General features: G+C 47.5%; 2 protein-coding genes across 3 annotated transcripts in view; one reads left to right on the forward strand and one right to left on the reverse strand.

The window, feature by feature from the left end:
* spir (spire type actin nucleation factor) overlaps nucleotides 1–4,275 on the reverse strand; it is a 174,570-nt gene extending 170,295 nt beyond the window's left edge. For both annotated transcript variants that reach the window (XM_089579856.1, XM_089579855.1), the window contains exon 1: nucleotides 3,935–4,275. In XM_089579856.1, the coding sequence (XP_089435982.1) occupies nucleotides 3,935–4,193 (259 nt within the window). In that variant the 5' untranslated portion in view covers nucleotides 4,194–4,275. The remainder of the gene's footprint in view (nucleotides 1–3,934) is intronic.
* Nucleotides 4,276–4,748: 473 nt separating this feature from the next.
* Nucleotides 4,749–10,861, forward strand: Asciz (ASCIZ zinc finger protein). Its single transcript, XM_089579858.1, has 3 exons — nucleotides 4,749–5,036; nucleotides 6,473–6,690; nucleotides 8,941–10,861. Exons 1-3 carry the CDS (start codon nucleotides 4,914–4,916, stop codon nucleotides 10,280–10,282), a joined length of 1,683 nt encoding a protein of 560 aa, XP_089435984.1. The 5' UTR covers nucleotides 4,749–4,913; the 3' UTR covers nucleotides 10,283–10,861.
* Nucleotides 10,862–13,091: the final 2,230 nt, after the last annotated feature.

Raw genomic sequence — 13,091 nt, forward strand, 5'->3', positions numbered from 1 at the left:
GGTTTACTTCTCACCCGTACTGTGCAGCCCCTTCTCCTACAGATCAAAAGGTGAGGACATTGGTTACCTTTACCTTATACAGATTTATTTAACGGCTGCCCTAAGTGCCCTGCTACACGGTTAAGAAGCAAAACCTGTTGATCAATTACCTTTGGGAAAGGTGGTACACAATTAATGAATACAGCCAACTCGCAGTAGTTATTTTCAAAGCGCGCTACACCTAGCAGTAATTTTTTTTTGTTTCAGGCGAATTTACCATCGTTCATATCGCAGAGTCGTTTTTAATGCGAAATAGCGAACAAAGTAAATATTACTTCACAAAACATTGAGCTTGGTAGCGCGTCGCCTTTTCATGCATACATATTTTGCCGTCGGTATAGTAATAAATTACGATTGTCCTGTGCATCACCGAAACGAAGTGATTACACCTCCGGTGTTTATTTGATAAGGCCTCGTATTCCAATCTTACACACATGCAAAAAATTACGCCTTGATGTTTTCCATTGCAAAGCTAATGAACTGTCTTTCTTGAAGGGGGGGGGGGGGGATATTCAATTTCGATCGAAAGGACCAGCAGAGCCTCAAAGGGTTAGGATTGTTTTCTTGATCGAGGACAAGTCTCACTGGCATTCTGTCTAGACGTGTTATTGCGTGCACCTTATTTTCGCCTTTTTCCAAATTATCTGCTTTATGTATGCCTGTACATCTGTGGTGGCGTTTTCTCCCTCCCACTCCGACGCAGGATCCACCCCGAGTTCTCAGTAGCAAGCTAATTGCAACCTCATCAAAAACGGCGATACCATGGCTCTCGCGCCTGCAAGCAAAGTGTTCCTGAGTTTCACGAGCGTCACATCCCCGCCAAACTGAAGCAGGGCGGCAGAGAGCGACCCGTTTGCGCCGTGGTCGCGAAAGTCGTCTCGCGGTGCGAGCGAGCGCGCGAAACGAGGGACGACTACGGGTGTCTCCCGGCGCTCGGACGTCTCCCGGGCTAAGCACGCCAGGCTGACAGGCAGCTCGGACACCGCGGGCCCTTTCGCTCGCTGTGACGACCGTGGGTAATGCGGATTGTGCACGGGCCCTCTCCGAGCGCGGCGCTCGCGGACGCGCCCGCTCTCGATTACGCCCACGGGCGCGGGGGCGCAGTTCCGGCTGCCTCGATGACTCAGCACTACTGTCGACCCGTACGAGAGACCGCAACGAAACGACGCTGGCGTCGTCGTGAGCTCGCAGTTCGGGAGGGCAGTTCCTTGGCGCCATTAGCGACGCCACCAGGCAACTGATCACGCCACTCCATTGACGCGAAAGGCCATCTTGGAGCAGCAGCAAACGTGCAAGTATTTTACGGGCCCACACCTTTCAAAACACGGCACGCGCGCCAACAAGCGTGTCACGCTCACAAACGGCGGATTGCTCGGTGCCGCCGCCTGATAACGGCTGGCAAGCGACGCATTGCAAGGCCCCTCTTGTTGCCGCCAGCGGCAACGGAGCCTGTCTGTTGCAGCAGCGCTGTAATGTTCGAGAACACCGGTGATCGGTGAATGAAGGATACAAAACAGCGTCTACAGAAGACGACACCACCGCCATCGAAAACGGAGGGAGGTGACAGGTAGTAGGGCACAGCGTTCGACAAGGCGGTGCCATGCACGGTTCGCCCAGCAGAAAACTGCATTTCTGTTCCAACCAACTTACCGTCGGCTAACAAGGAAAGAGCGGGGGCAAGAGGGGTGGGGGTGGAAGAGTTAGATATTTCCACTACTTCTCGTCGGCATCAATTAGTTACTCCTCAGCGCAGCAATGAACTGCAGTATAGTACCTCATTACTTTCAACGAGCACATGCGAGAAGCTGGTTCCGCGGCCAGATTTCGCTCATCTGGCCGTTCGACTGGTCCGATGCAGGCGTGCATCACCCTGGCAAGGAAGGAACCGCGGGCGAAGAGCCTGAATTTCAGCGACACGGCACCAGGCATCCCGAGAAACTGGGCCACCCACCGCGAAGGCGCGCCCAGGGGCTCGTCTGCCCGCGGCGGCCAAGGTGGCTCGATATAAGCGCGCCCGAAAACGTGGCCGAATACGGAAGACCGCGGGAATCGATCGACGCGTGACCGACCTTCGCGCGCAGCATTCGGCAAACCCGGAAGGCTCGCTCGGCCGCCGGCGAACGCTGCTCGGCGTTGCCTTGGATGGCTACGCCTTGGTCACGAATCGCGACCAGCAGGGCCGCCGGGCGCTGTGTGCTGCCCCGCCACGCAGCACACTGACGGCACACGGCCGTGATTCGCGCCGAAAAGTCCAAAACAATTCAACTGCACCGCAAGTCCCACTGTGATTAATCTCACAGCAAAACATCGCTTCGATTCCTCGTTGCGCGCCACTGACAGCTGACGCAACAGGTGTAAATAAACAGCTTTGAATAGTGCATGGCGGAATGAAGGCACAGATTCATTTTCACATTAAAAAAAAAAAAACAGTGTATCCAATATTGCGATAAAGAAGGTGGTATGAGGAATATTCACGGCTGATCTCAATGGCTTAGGCGACCAGCTACGCGGGAAACCAAGCTACAGTAATCTGTGCAGCAACCCGAGGAATACCGAAAGCTGCATGTCAGCACGCCTGTCTAGAGCGCTGGAGCGGTGTGCTGCGGCAGAAACTGAAATCTACGCCGCTCATTTATTGCTGATACAGCGCAATTACCAGGACAAATTGTATGTCTACGCAGCTTCGCTCCAGCGCAAGCATTGTCTCTAGAAACATATATATGCTTAAAAATTTCTCTTCTTTTGTGCGAGATGGCGGCGTTCCAACGTTCTAGAGAGGCGTGCTGACGACAGCAGAATTCCAAAAGGACCATAATCCTCAATGCCTCGAGTGCCGTGATCCAGTTCTAGTCGCGAAACTATCGTTAATATTCCGCTGTGCTTACGGCGCAATGACTTCCTCGGCATGCAGAAATGCAGGCTGTACAAATAGAAACTATGACACTATGCAAAAACTTTTTTCCATTTAGCTCAGCGTCCCGAAGGAAGAACCGAAAATATGCCACATTAAAGCAATAATTTGTGCTTGACCGAATCGCGCAATCCTTACCGTGCTCAGTCATCCGCGCGGTTATTAAAAATCAACAAAAAGCACAGTGACTTTTTCGTCCGCATCGAAAGCGTTGACGTGCAGCTACTGATTGAACTGAAAAGAGAGCTGAAACGGAAACCCGTTAACATCCCCTTGCGCTATTACAATGGTTGGTGCCTAAATGTTGTGGCGAATTTTGTCAACAGCAGTTAGCCGCTACACACAACCGTGGAATTCAACTGCGCTTAAGTGACGGCGTGAGCACTGAAAAATGCAAGGAACGAAGAGGAGCCATGCTGAACGTGGGCTCAGAGTGCCTCCTCCGCATTTTGTGGGCTCCGACACGCGCGCACACACACTACGTTCGCGGAAATAACTTCAATGCATAAACAGCGGGCAGCCGGAGCATTGAGATGATGGATCTGCAGCTTTGATATACCCCAGACAAGCGCAGGCCGAGACTGAAAAGCAACCGAGCTTCAAAGACTGAGAGATGTGCGCTCGTGTCTTTGGCATCAATGGATGAAGAGTCGTACGCGTAGGATGCGGCATCTCAACCTGGGCTTGATGTTTTGCGCGCAAAAAAGTACTGCGCAGTGGTAAATTAAGTGACAAACACTGCATGATAAAAGGCGACGAAACTGGCACGTAAAAGTCATCGGCAGGCCATCACAAGAAGAATAAGAGCGAGCCGCCACTCCACTTTCTATTTGCAGGAGAATCCGATCGATATCTAAAAAACGGCTATAAAAAGACCACAGACGGTGTCACTAACATTGTCCATTAGCATAGCGCGCAGGGGTGCTAATATAATGAGATGAATAAAGCTTTTTTTAGAAATAACGTCGCAAAGCTGTCGCTTACCCGGACCCAAATCGCGCACCGTTGTACTGTGTACGCTGCCATCCTTGTGGATCCTCAGCTGACTGGTGTCTGTCAGGCAATAACATCCGCGGTTGTCCGCCATCCACTCCTTGCACATGCACTTTGAAGTCTGGTAGCACATGGCCCAGGCCTGTTCCTCGCGGATGGGCGCAGCGAAGGCTTCAAGGATCGACGACAAGCGGACACAGCCATCGCCTTCAAGATCACACTTCGGCGCTTCTGCATCCTCCGACGCCATATTTCGTTCTGAATGAATACCGCCGAAAGCTGACCTGCAGCTGCGACGGCTGGCAGCGGCTGACTGCAAACGCGAGACACGCTCGCGCCGCCAGGTGCGCGGCAGTCGTTTGCTAGCACTTCAGTTTCTCGCGCATGGCAGAGCTCTCCGCGCGCTAATTAAACCATTGCTTCGACTACTGCAATCCAAAAACAATAAACACTTCAGAAGTGCTGATTCGAACGAATATCGTGTATTCAATTCTAGGTAGCAAAAATAACTAGAAAGCCAGTTGTGACTACTGAGTTTCGGTTTCGCAACGAAAGCTCATGTCATTAACTTTGCCATAGAATCAGCACGACTTGTCCTTGTAACTATGTGCTACAATAATACAATATACTATCTGAGTTTTTACGACGTGTTCCTGTAGCACCACTAACTAACTTTTATTTCTTCGCAATATTGCATTTGCTAACGCGCTGCCATCTTACGAAGAAAATGAAAGTTAGGCTCCGAATTGCGTTTTTTCACTGGTAGGTGGCGCCAAAGTGCATGAAACGACGATATAGTGCCTAGAATACGACGACGACGATAGGGCTGTAGTAGCTGTAGCACGATAGTTGCTGGTAGCTGTGACGATACGTAGTCGCGAATGTTTCGTTTACTGTCCGGTAAATTACTGTGTGGCTACCTGAGTTATTCGTCTATAAATGAGAGTGGGCGTTCAATTGTGGTTCAGCCATGAAAAAGAAGACAGAACCGCAGCTGCCCAACGCCCGGAAGAGGTTCTGCTGCACTGTGGCCAGTTGCTGTTCGCGGGACGGGCAGCCTAAGCTGTTCACGTCTCAGAAGCTTCTAACGCAGGTACGATAAACGAAACGTCATGTTGTCGGATTTTTTGTACTTTTTTGTATTTGTGCGCCCGCAAGCGAAATCATGTTAAAAAACAAAGCGGCATCTTTTATGGCTCGTTACGTATTAGATTCCAACGCACCGAATGGTGCTGACTTCAGGAAGAGAGTATCCTATTTCTGGCTGAACCGCTGGCCTGTTAGCGCTCATATTGCATATTGCATATTGCACACGCAAGTGTCATTTAGCCTCGAGTTTTAATATCAAGCTTCTGTAGAATAGTCCGTTGTCTGTATGTGAGTCTGTGACCGTCGTGTATGGTGATGCTGATTTCGCGGCACACTAGAGAGCCTACACTGCCTCTCGGTCGCCTGGCGAACGGAACGGTTTTGCCATCAATCGCTGCCGGTGCAAAGTGGCTAATGTATGTTTTTCCGATTCTCGCGCCGTGATTCCACCACCTTTACTGCTACCGTTGACATCGCACAGTGCACGGGCCTCTAGAATTCGACCGCCGCGGCGGGGATCGAACCCGCGTCTTTCGGGTCAGCAGCCGAGCGCCATAAGCACTGCCACCGAGGCGGGTCGGGGGTGCGTTTAACGTGCACTGACATCTCACAGTACACGGGCCTTCGACCGCTGTGGCTGGGATCGAACCCGCGTCTTTCGGGTCAGCGGCCGAGCGCCATAACCACTGAGCCACCGCGGCGGCTCGGGGGTGCTTTTCGTCCAAGCGTTCGACTTGCCAGTATCTCTCGAGTCTCCAGTGCTTGCACTCGATTGAGACTCCTTGAATAGATCATTCGTTTCACCTCTGAGGCCAGTCACTGAATATTTACGTTCTCTGGTCGCGGGCCTCTGCCGTGCGAGTGAATGAAGCTTGATATTGCAGATTGCACTTGCTTTGATGACAACATGTGAGCTCAGACCAAACTGGACTAAAAGCGAATGAGTCACCCGCGATGTATTTTAACGAAAAGAGTGCTAGCGACTGAAAACTGCAGCTCATTGCTTCAGATGAAGGTTTCCTGTTCGTCGTTAGCGTCTTTGCAAGTCCACTTGAAAAGGGTGGTTAATTGAGCTAGTTGGTTCATACTTCAGGGTGGATGTAGCAGATTTTCGTAGAACCAGGAAGAAGAGGTTCCTTTCTTTGTCCTCGTTCTAGTTATGCTGCAACCACCCTGAAGATTACAAGTGCCTTGAGTTGCCTTTAGTAAGTAATTTTCATTTGAGACACCGACTGTGTCCATTCTTACTCCCAGCAAACACTGTAAACGTTTACTGATACGTACAGAGTGACGAAGAGTGCAAGCCGCGCCAACAGCAATGAACGGTCTAGTGTGAGTGCACATGCGCAAGCACTTCGACCTCGTGGCAGTCATTACTTCTTGTATATCCATTTATTTGTTGTTGTTTTTCACAAACATGTTTTTTTTTTCTTTTTTCAGCATTTCATCAAGGTTCATGCCGAGAAGAAGTATTCATGTTCCAAATGCGGAAAAAGGTTTGGAGCGGAGTGGCTGTCTAAACACCATGAGGCAACCTGTGGAACGTCTTGGCGTTGCTCTTGCGGAGCAAGCTACCGGAACAGGGAGGCCCTGCTGACACATGCAAGGCGCCGCTCTCACACACTGCCGTTTGAGCTGAAACGAGGCGATGCATGCAAGTCAGTGTCAACTGTTAAATTGTCCTATCTTTAAGTGCCGGTTTGGAAGCATGCAATATCCATTCTTGCTGTCCGTTATATTCATTACTATTGGGGTGCGCTGAATAATTGAAAGAGATGAATAAAACTACCTTAACTCTTTCGCTACCGCGCCATCGGCCATCGTTCACATTTGAGCGATTCAAAGCGCCCGCGCATAAAGCTCACTTCGGAGTGTCGTAGACGTGCTGCGCCATCTAACTTGTGTGCTCAACAGCTGTTCTTTTGATTGCAGTTTCTGTTTTAGTGTTTTTACATGAGGGGGCGCCCTGAAGAATAAAACTTTGAACGGCCGCAGCAGTGTCAGCCGGCGAAAATGGCGTCCGCATCGCTGCGCGCTCCTCGAAAGCGAAAGCCGACACCGAGCGGCCGGTTTCGTTTTTTTTTTTTTTTTGCGAAGAAATCAGCGGTTACGAGTCAGACGACTTACCAACGTCGGATTTCAGTTTCGACAGCGAGACTTCGTCTCAGGGGCCTGGAACATCAGCGCGTACTTGCATGTAAGTTCTGTTTTCGTTCACTCTGTGTTTTCTGCGGTGCATGCGATTCGTAATTGATGACAGTGGTCTATTTTTGTGCTTCAGGGTCGTCACAACGTATGGCGAAGACAGTTTGCCAAATGCTCAAGGTCGCAACACGTTTTTCAACCAAGGCGGCAGCCAGGTGTCCATATCGGCTCATCGCTGCGGAGCGGCGCTCGGCGATTCGGTCGACCTCTCGACTTTTTCTTGATGTTCTTCACGGCGGAAGTGATGAATACCGTGGGCGAAAACACTAACAAGTATGCATGGATGAAGATTTTGGACAGGCAAACATACGCTGGGCGTGGCGGCTCATGGGAAGAGGTGAATCCGTTGGAGATGCTGAAGTTCATTGGAATCTTCATATAAGAATTGTTGACCTGCCACTAGTATATCTCTATTGGAATGCCGGAGTAATCTATTCTGGCCTTCTGCTGTCATAAATTATTTCCCGAAATTGGTTTTTGCTTTTTTTTTTTTGCACGTAACGAACCCGGAAGATTCAGTGGCGGTAGCATCTATTGGCAAGACTTAGAAAGTGTCCTGGCTTTTGAACCACATCAATGAAACTTCATCCATCCTGATGTTCTAGAGCTTTCCTAAATTGCCAGATTCGATCAGCTGGCTTTCAGGGAGCAGCTCATTCAACAAATCTTCGGGTATGATGAGGTAAAAGAAGTCCACGACCCCAATCCTCTGATAGAATTCATTTGTCACCGACCGAAAAAAATGGAAGAAAGAAGAAATTGCGAGCTCTGCTATCAGAGAACAAAACAGGAACAAAGATCAAACTTTATGTGAAGCACCAGTCAAGTCTACCTCTGCTTCACATCTTCACCTGATTGTTTTTCACAGTGGCACCACAGCCATGACCCCTGGCTTGGCCAGCCATGGAAAGTGCAATAATTTTCCTCATTGCTGAAACTGGGAAGAATGACAGCTATAAACATATGCAACAGTTTGCATATTCCGGTTTTCCTCTGATCAAGTTCTGGCTTAGTGCAGCCGGTGATTTTTGTTTTTGCTGTATACTTTTTTCGTGTTTTTGGCATATTTCACGAATAAATTTTCAAGTACTTTTGCACACACGACTATGCTGTTTGTTTTATTCAGAAGTGTAACTAATAAGCTACACTTTCTTGCATTGCACTATGCGCTGGCTTTTTTACTTCTTGTGGAAAAAATTTTCCTTTTGGTACACTGCAAATCGTCCATTTTTCTGCGGTAGTGAAAGAGTTCATCACTAGTGGACACTTCTGCATCCCACATAGTTAAGCTGTTGACAGTGTATGACCTGTCGCTGAATGCTAGTACATGGCCAGTAAAACATGCTACAATTAGAGATGCTAACAAAGTGAACAAGGGAGGAGAAAGCCTCGGGGTACTTGCCAACATTTTGACAGGAGGGCTTCTCTTCATTTGGGCGAAGCATTCATCACTGGTGGGGTTTAAGTGGGGTCTTAACTTTGAGGAGGAAGGCCAAGGAGAAAGCCTCAGTGTGCTTTCCAATGTTTCGAGAAGAGAATATTATTATTACTAGGATTATTATTGTGATTATTACTACTATTACTACTGCTACTAGTAGTAATAACACTTTTCTGTGCATATACTGTGTGTATTGTGATCTTGCATTTTCTAGGGGCTGTTTTTGAGGTTGACATTTTACAGCATTTTTTATCATCTTTTCCAGACGCAAACAGCCTTCCAGCCAGTCATTGCAACCAATCATTCTGCCTGTGGCAACACAAGTTATCATAGTCATCCAGAGTCCAAAGGAAAAGAGCAGTGATTCAAAGGACAATCTTGCACTGAGCCAAGCAAAGGGGCCGTCACAATGGCGAAGCATTATTCCCAAGGCAAGCCCTGTAGGTGACCCATCTTCCTGTGGACTAGACACCCCCTCAGGCAGTCTGTCTGTTGAGAAAGTGCATCAAAGTTCCCAAACTAATGTGTCATGCAAGTGCAGACATACCAAGGATTCATGCATTCAGGCTTGCAGTATGGAAGGCTCTACTAAGGATGCATCAGAACTTGTAAACCTTCCACTCAAATCGAGCAAACGCTCTAGAGCCATGAAGACAGCGGTCCACACACAAACCTACGAGTCTGGTGTTCACCATACTGGCATCCAGCCGTTGTTATCCAAAGGAGTGAGCAAGAAAGCACGACATCGGTGCAGCATCCAAACACAAACAATTGAGAGTGCTGTGGGCAGAGCTGAAAAGGCACGTGCTAAGCGTCTTATCGTTAGACCTGAGCCACGAAAACTGGACAAGGAAATAGCAACAAATGAACTGTGGAGTGACCTTGACCAGATACTCTTCAATGGTTGTGCAACACCCTACAAGGAGTGGATGGACATTTTCTCCAGGAGTTCTTCAGCCACACAGACACTTGACTCTGATGCCCTCCTGAAAGACCTCTGTAATTCTTACCCGTCTTCCCGCTCCCTCTTTTTAGATGGCCCAAGGGAAAACTTTTCTCAAATAGGCCTTCCAGCAGTTCCACTTGAGCAAGGATTAGGTGTGATTTCTCCAAAGCCGGGTATGTTGCCTGTTTTAGCTCCCATTTGTGAGCCTGGGGTGGCTGGTAGCTTGGAGGATAGTTTGCATGATGTTGGCCATATTTTGTCGTCTGAGACGCAAACAGATGACCTATTTGATAGCCTTCTCATTGGAAACATGCAGCAAACAGCAGCCCAGACTGACTTTCCATCTTGTTCACACAATGAAACTCAAACTAATGAAGATGTGTCTTTTGAGGGCACTGATGTCTTTCACATGGAAACTCAGACATCTGGGTTTTTGTTTTGTGATTTTGAGAGTGTAGATATTGAGACACAGACACCGTGGGATCACCTTGATTTCAGTTTGGATGACCTTGTTGTGGAACCGGATTTCACCATGAAAAAAGATGCAGAATCTCAGATTGGAGACTATCAACTTCTATGCCCGTGGCACTGCTTGAAACCAGGTGTAGAAAATTCTAAGGGCTGCAGCAACATGCAGACACAAACTAGTGGATTAATTTAATAACTTATATTGTTTTCAATTTCTTGTAATGGTAACCTTGGTTTTTATTTTTCTTACTCATTAGGAAGGTGCCAGCAGAATATGGCAGCTTTGTAATACCTAGTTTGTTCACATTTCTTGAAGTAGAAGTCATGTGGACTGCTTATTTTTTCTCTTCACCCACATAATCTCGCATGAGCATTCATTCCAACCTGATAATGCTTTCAGCAGTCAAAATGCTCACCTTAATTGGGACTGCACTAAGCAGGAAACGTAAGAGTTGAGTGCATTTCCTAAGTGATGGACATGTCACAAAATGGATTAAAGTTATGTGGTTGGATCAGCAGTTTACAGCTTCAGGAATAGCCAAGAGGACCCAAATATAATAGTGTTTTGATGTTTTGCTACCTCTTGCATTGGTGCCAATCTGGTCAGTGTTCTAAATGAATGTAGATCCAGTGCCAGTGATATCCAGTGTCCTTTGAATACATGTTTATGCACATTTTCATCAAGAAACAGACTGTGTGTATGAAAAATCTGTTGGCCTTGGAACAAAAATAAACCCAAAGTGTTGCCAGTGAAGCGTGATATTCACCATTATCTATGGGATGCTGTCTCTTTTCTCATTGCCACTAATCTCTCAACTTTGGGCATGCAGAGTGCAGCTTTTCATTTGACAGTCTCATAACGCTGTGTAGCTTTAAATGTGAAACTTGGATGCCTTGAATGGAAATGCCATGTGCAGCAGATTTTACTTGCAGGTATGAAGTTTCTGGCTTTCCTACACTTTTCTATTCTCTGTGTACCGTTTAATCCTTGTAAGTTGAGGCCCTATTTAATTTACAGTCGAACCCCACAGAAAAGAATTGTGAAATATTTCAATATAGAGTTGCATATGTAAAAAAATGGGGAAGCGAAGCCTAGAAGCAAGAATACATTAGCCACTGCAAATCACAAGATGTCTAATCCTGTTACCAGTACACTATAAACAGGGTAGTCTCCTTGCTGTTTCGCTACAATTCTTTTGCGCAGTGCTTTGGGCAGCGAGGCACGCTAGTTTTAGGTTGGCTTCACCGCATGACCGCGATGTGGCATGGAAAATGAGTACGAAACCGAAGGCCACCCTCAGGCGCACGTCATACGAGGGGGTACCCAAAAGAATCCGAACTAATTTTTTTGGTCGGCAAAGCTTATGTGGTACCGCGTTTTGCCACTAGGAGCGCATAGAACGAACATTCCAGAGTCAGTAAGCCGAGTGCCGTCGTTGAAGGAGGTCAGACTAGTTTAGGCAGAGTTTTAGAGTGACGACTGTTTTGTGTGAATGTCGTTTTTGCAATGGCTGATTTTCGTGAACAGCGTGCGCCGGTGACATTCTGATTTTTGCTCGGAAAAAGTGGAACGGAAACTCTTAAAATATTAAGAAAGACGTACAAGGACGATGCTGTGGGGACAACTGAAGTGTTCCTGAATGAAATCCTGAATCAAAGCAACAATCATGCCAATGGAAAACTTCAAATTCACCTCGCCTTAAGAAAGCTCGTCAGGTGAAGCCAAACCTCAAAACAATGCTGATTTGTTTTTCGACGTGAGAGGAGTCGTCCATTCAGAATTTGTTCCGCAGGTCAGACAGTTAACCTGGCTTTCTACTTGGATGTTTTGAAAAGATTGGGCAACAGTGTGCAGTGGAAGCGACCTGATTTGTGGCAGTCGGGTGACTGGTTTTTCCATCATGGCAATGCCCCTGCTCACACAGCCCTGTCTCTACGACAATTTTGGACCAAAAATGGCATGACCCCTGTTCCTCAACCCTCATACTCACCATCCGACCTTGCCCCGTGCTACTTTCTTTGTTTCCTAGAATGAAAAGATAGATGAATGGAAAGCATTTCGCGTATGTTGCTGAGGTGAAGAAAAAAACGACGGAGGCACTGTCAAGCATCACAAAAGATGAATTTAAACAATGTTTTGAAAAGTGGAATGAAAGATTCGACAAGAGTATCATTGCAAGTGGAGAATACTTTGAAGGAGATTGAAGGTCTGTGCTTAAAATGTGAACAAATAAGTTCAAACAAAAATAAGTTCGGTTTCTTTTGGGTACCTTCTTTTGGGATTTCCGGCGCTAGAGCTGCCATCAAGTGCTCAAGGCTGCGCAGCCAGCCCATGTCCGCGCGCGAAAAGGGATCGAAGAGTGCCACTGGGAGAAGCTGCAGTTGCAGGGGCACGGCGTGCGGTTCGATATATTGAAAGTTCCGCTGAACTCGAGTTCGATAAACTTGAGCAGTACTATACTTTTGCATGGGATTTTCAAGAGGATGTTCTGACTGTTAGATATCACCATTAATTCGATATATACGGACTGGACTACTTTAGATTTGGAGACCATTGCTAAATGAAATTGGTCAAAAGCCTGAACAAAGTAAGCAGTTTTCGTCTTTGATGTAATACAATACAAGCGCAAATATTTAAGGGGACAGGGTAGGTAAAAAATACTGCATTCTTTTCTTGCATCGCACGTCTTTCTGCTTGTATATTTCGTTTTAAAGAATAGCCTTGAAAATGAAGTGAGAGGCCAGGCCACATTTTAGAGCGCAGCTCAATGACGCCCGTTTGTGCGTTTCGCGTCGTCGTCGTTGTCCGTTGTAACCAGCAGTGGACTCCCTTTAAGCTGCGAAACCAATGGAGCGGGAGCTTGGAAAGCAGTGGGTAAAATTGGTAAATTGGTTTTTGAGGAAAGGAAATGGGCAGTATCTGTCTCACAGACTCGGTGTACACCTGAACCAGAGGGAAGGCGCATAACTGCCCTCTTGGAACAGTGGACCTCATTAAGCTA

Source organism: Amblyomma mixtum, chromosome 3, assembly GCF_055824585.1.
Source record: "Amblyomma mixtum isolate Tamu chromosome 3, ASM5582458v1, whole genome shotgun sequence".
Classification (NCBI taxonomy): domain Eukaryota; kingdom Metazoa; phylum Arthropoda; class Arachnida; order Ixodida; family Ixodidae; genus Amblyomma; species Amblyomma mixtum.

Excerpts from the sequence above, each read along its gene's own strand:
- Asciz (XM_089579858.1), top strand. The coding sequence starts at position 4,914 with ATGAAAAAGAAGACAGAACCGCAGCTGCCCAACGCCCGGAAGAGGTTC. Across the intron at positions 5,037-6,472 it reads CTCAGAAGCTTCTAACGCAG|CATTTCATCAAGGTTCATGC; the intron begins GTACGATAAACG and ends TTCTTTTTTCAG. Across the intron at positions 6,691-8,940 it reads AAACGAGGCGATGCATGCAA|ACGCAAACAGCCTTCCAGCC; the intron begins GTCAGTGTCAAC and ends CATCTTTTCCAG.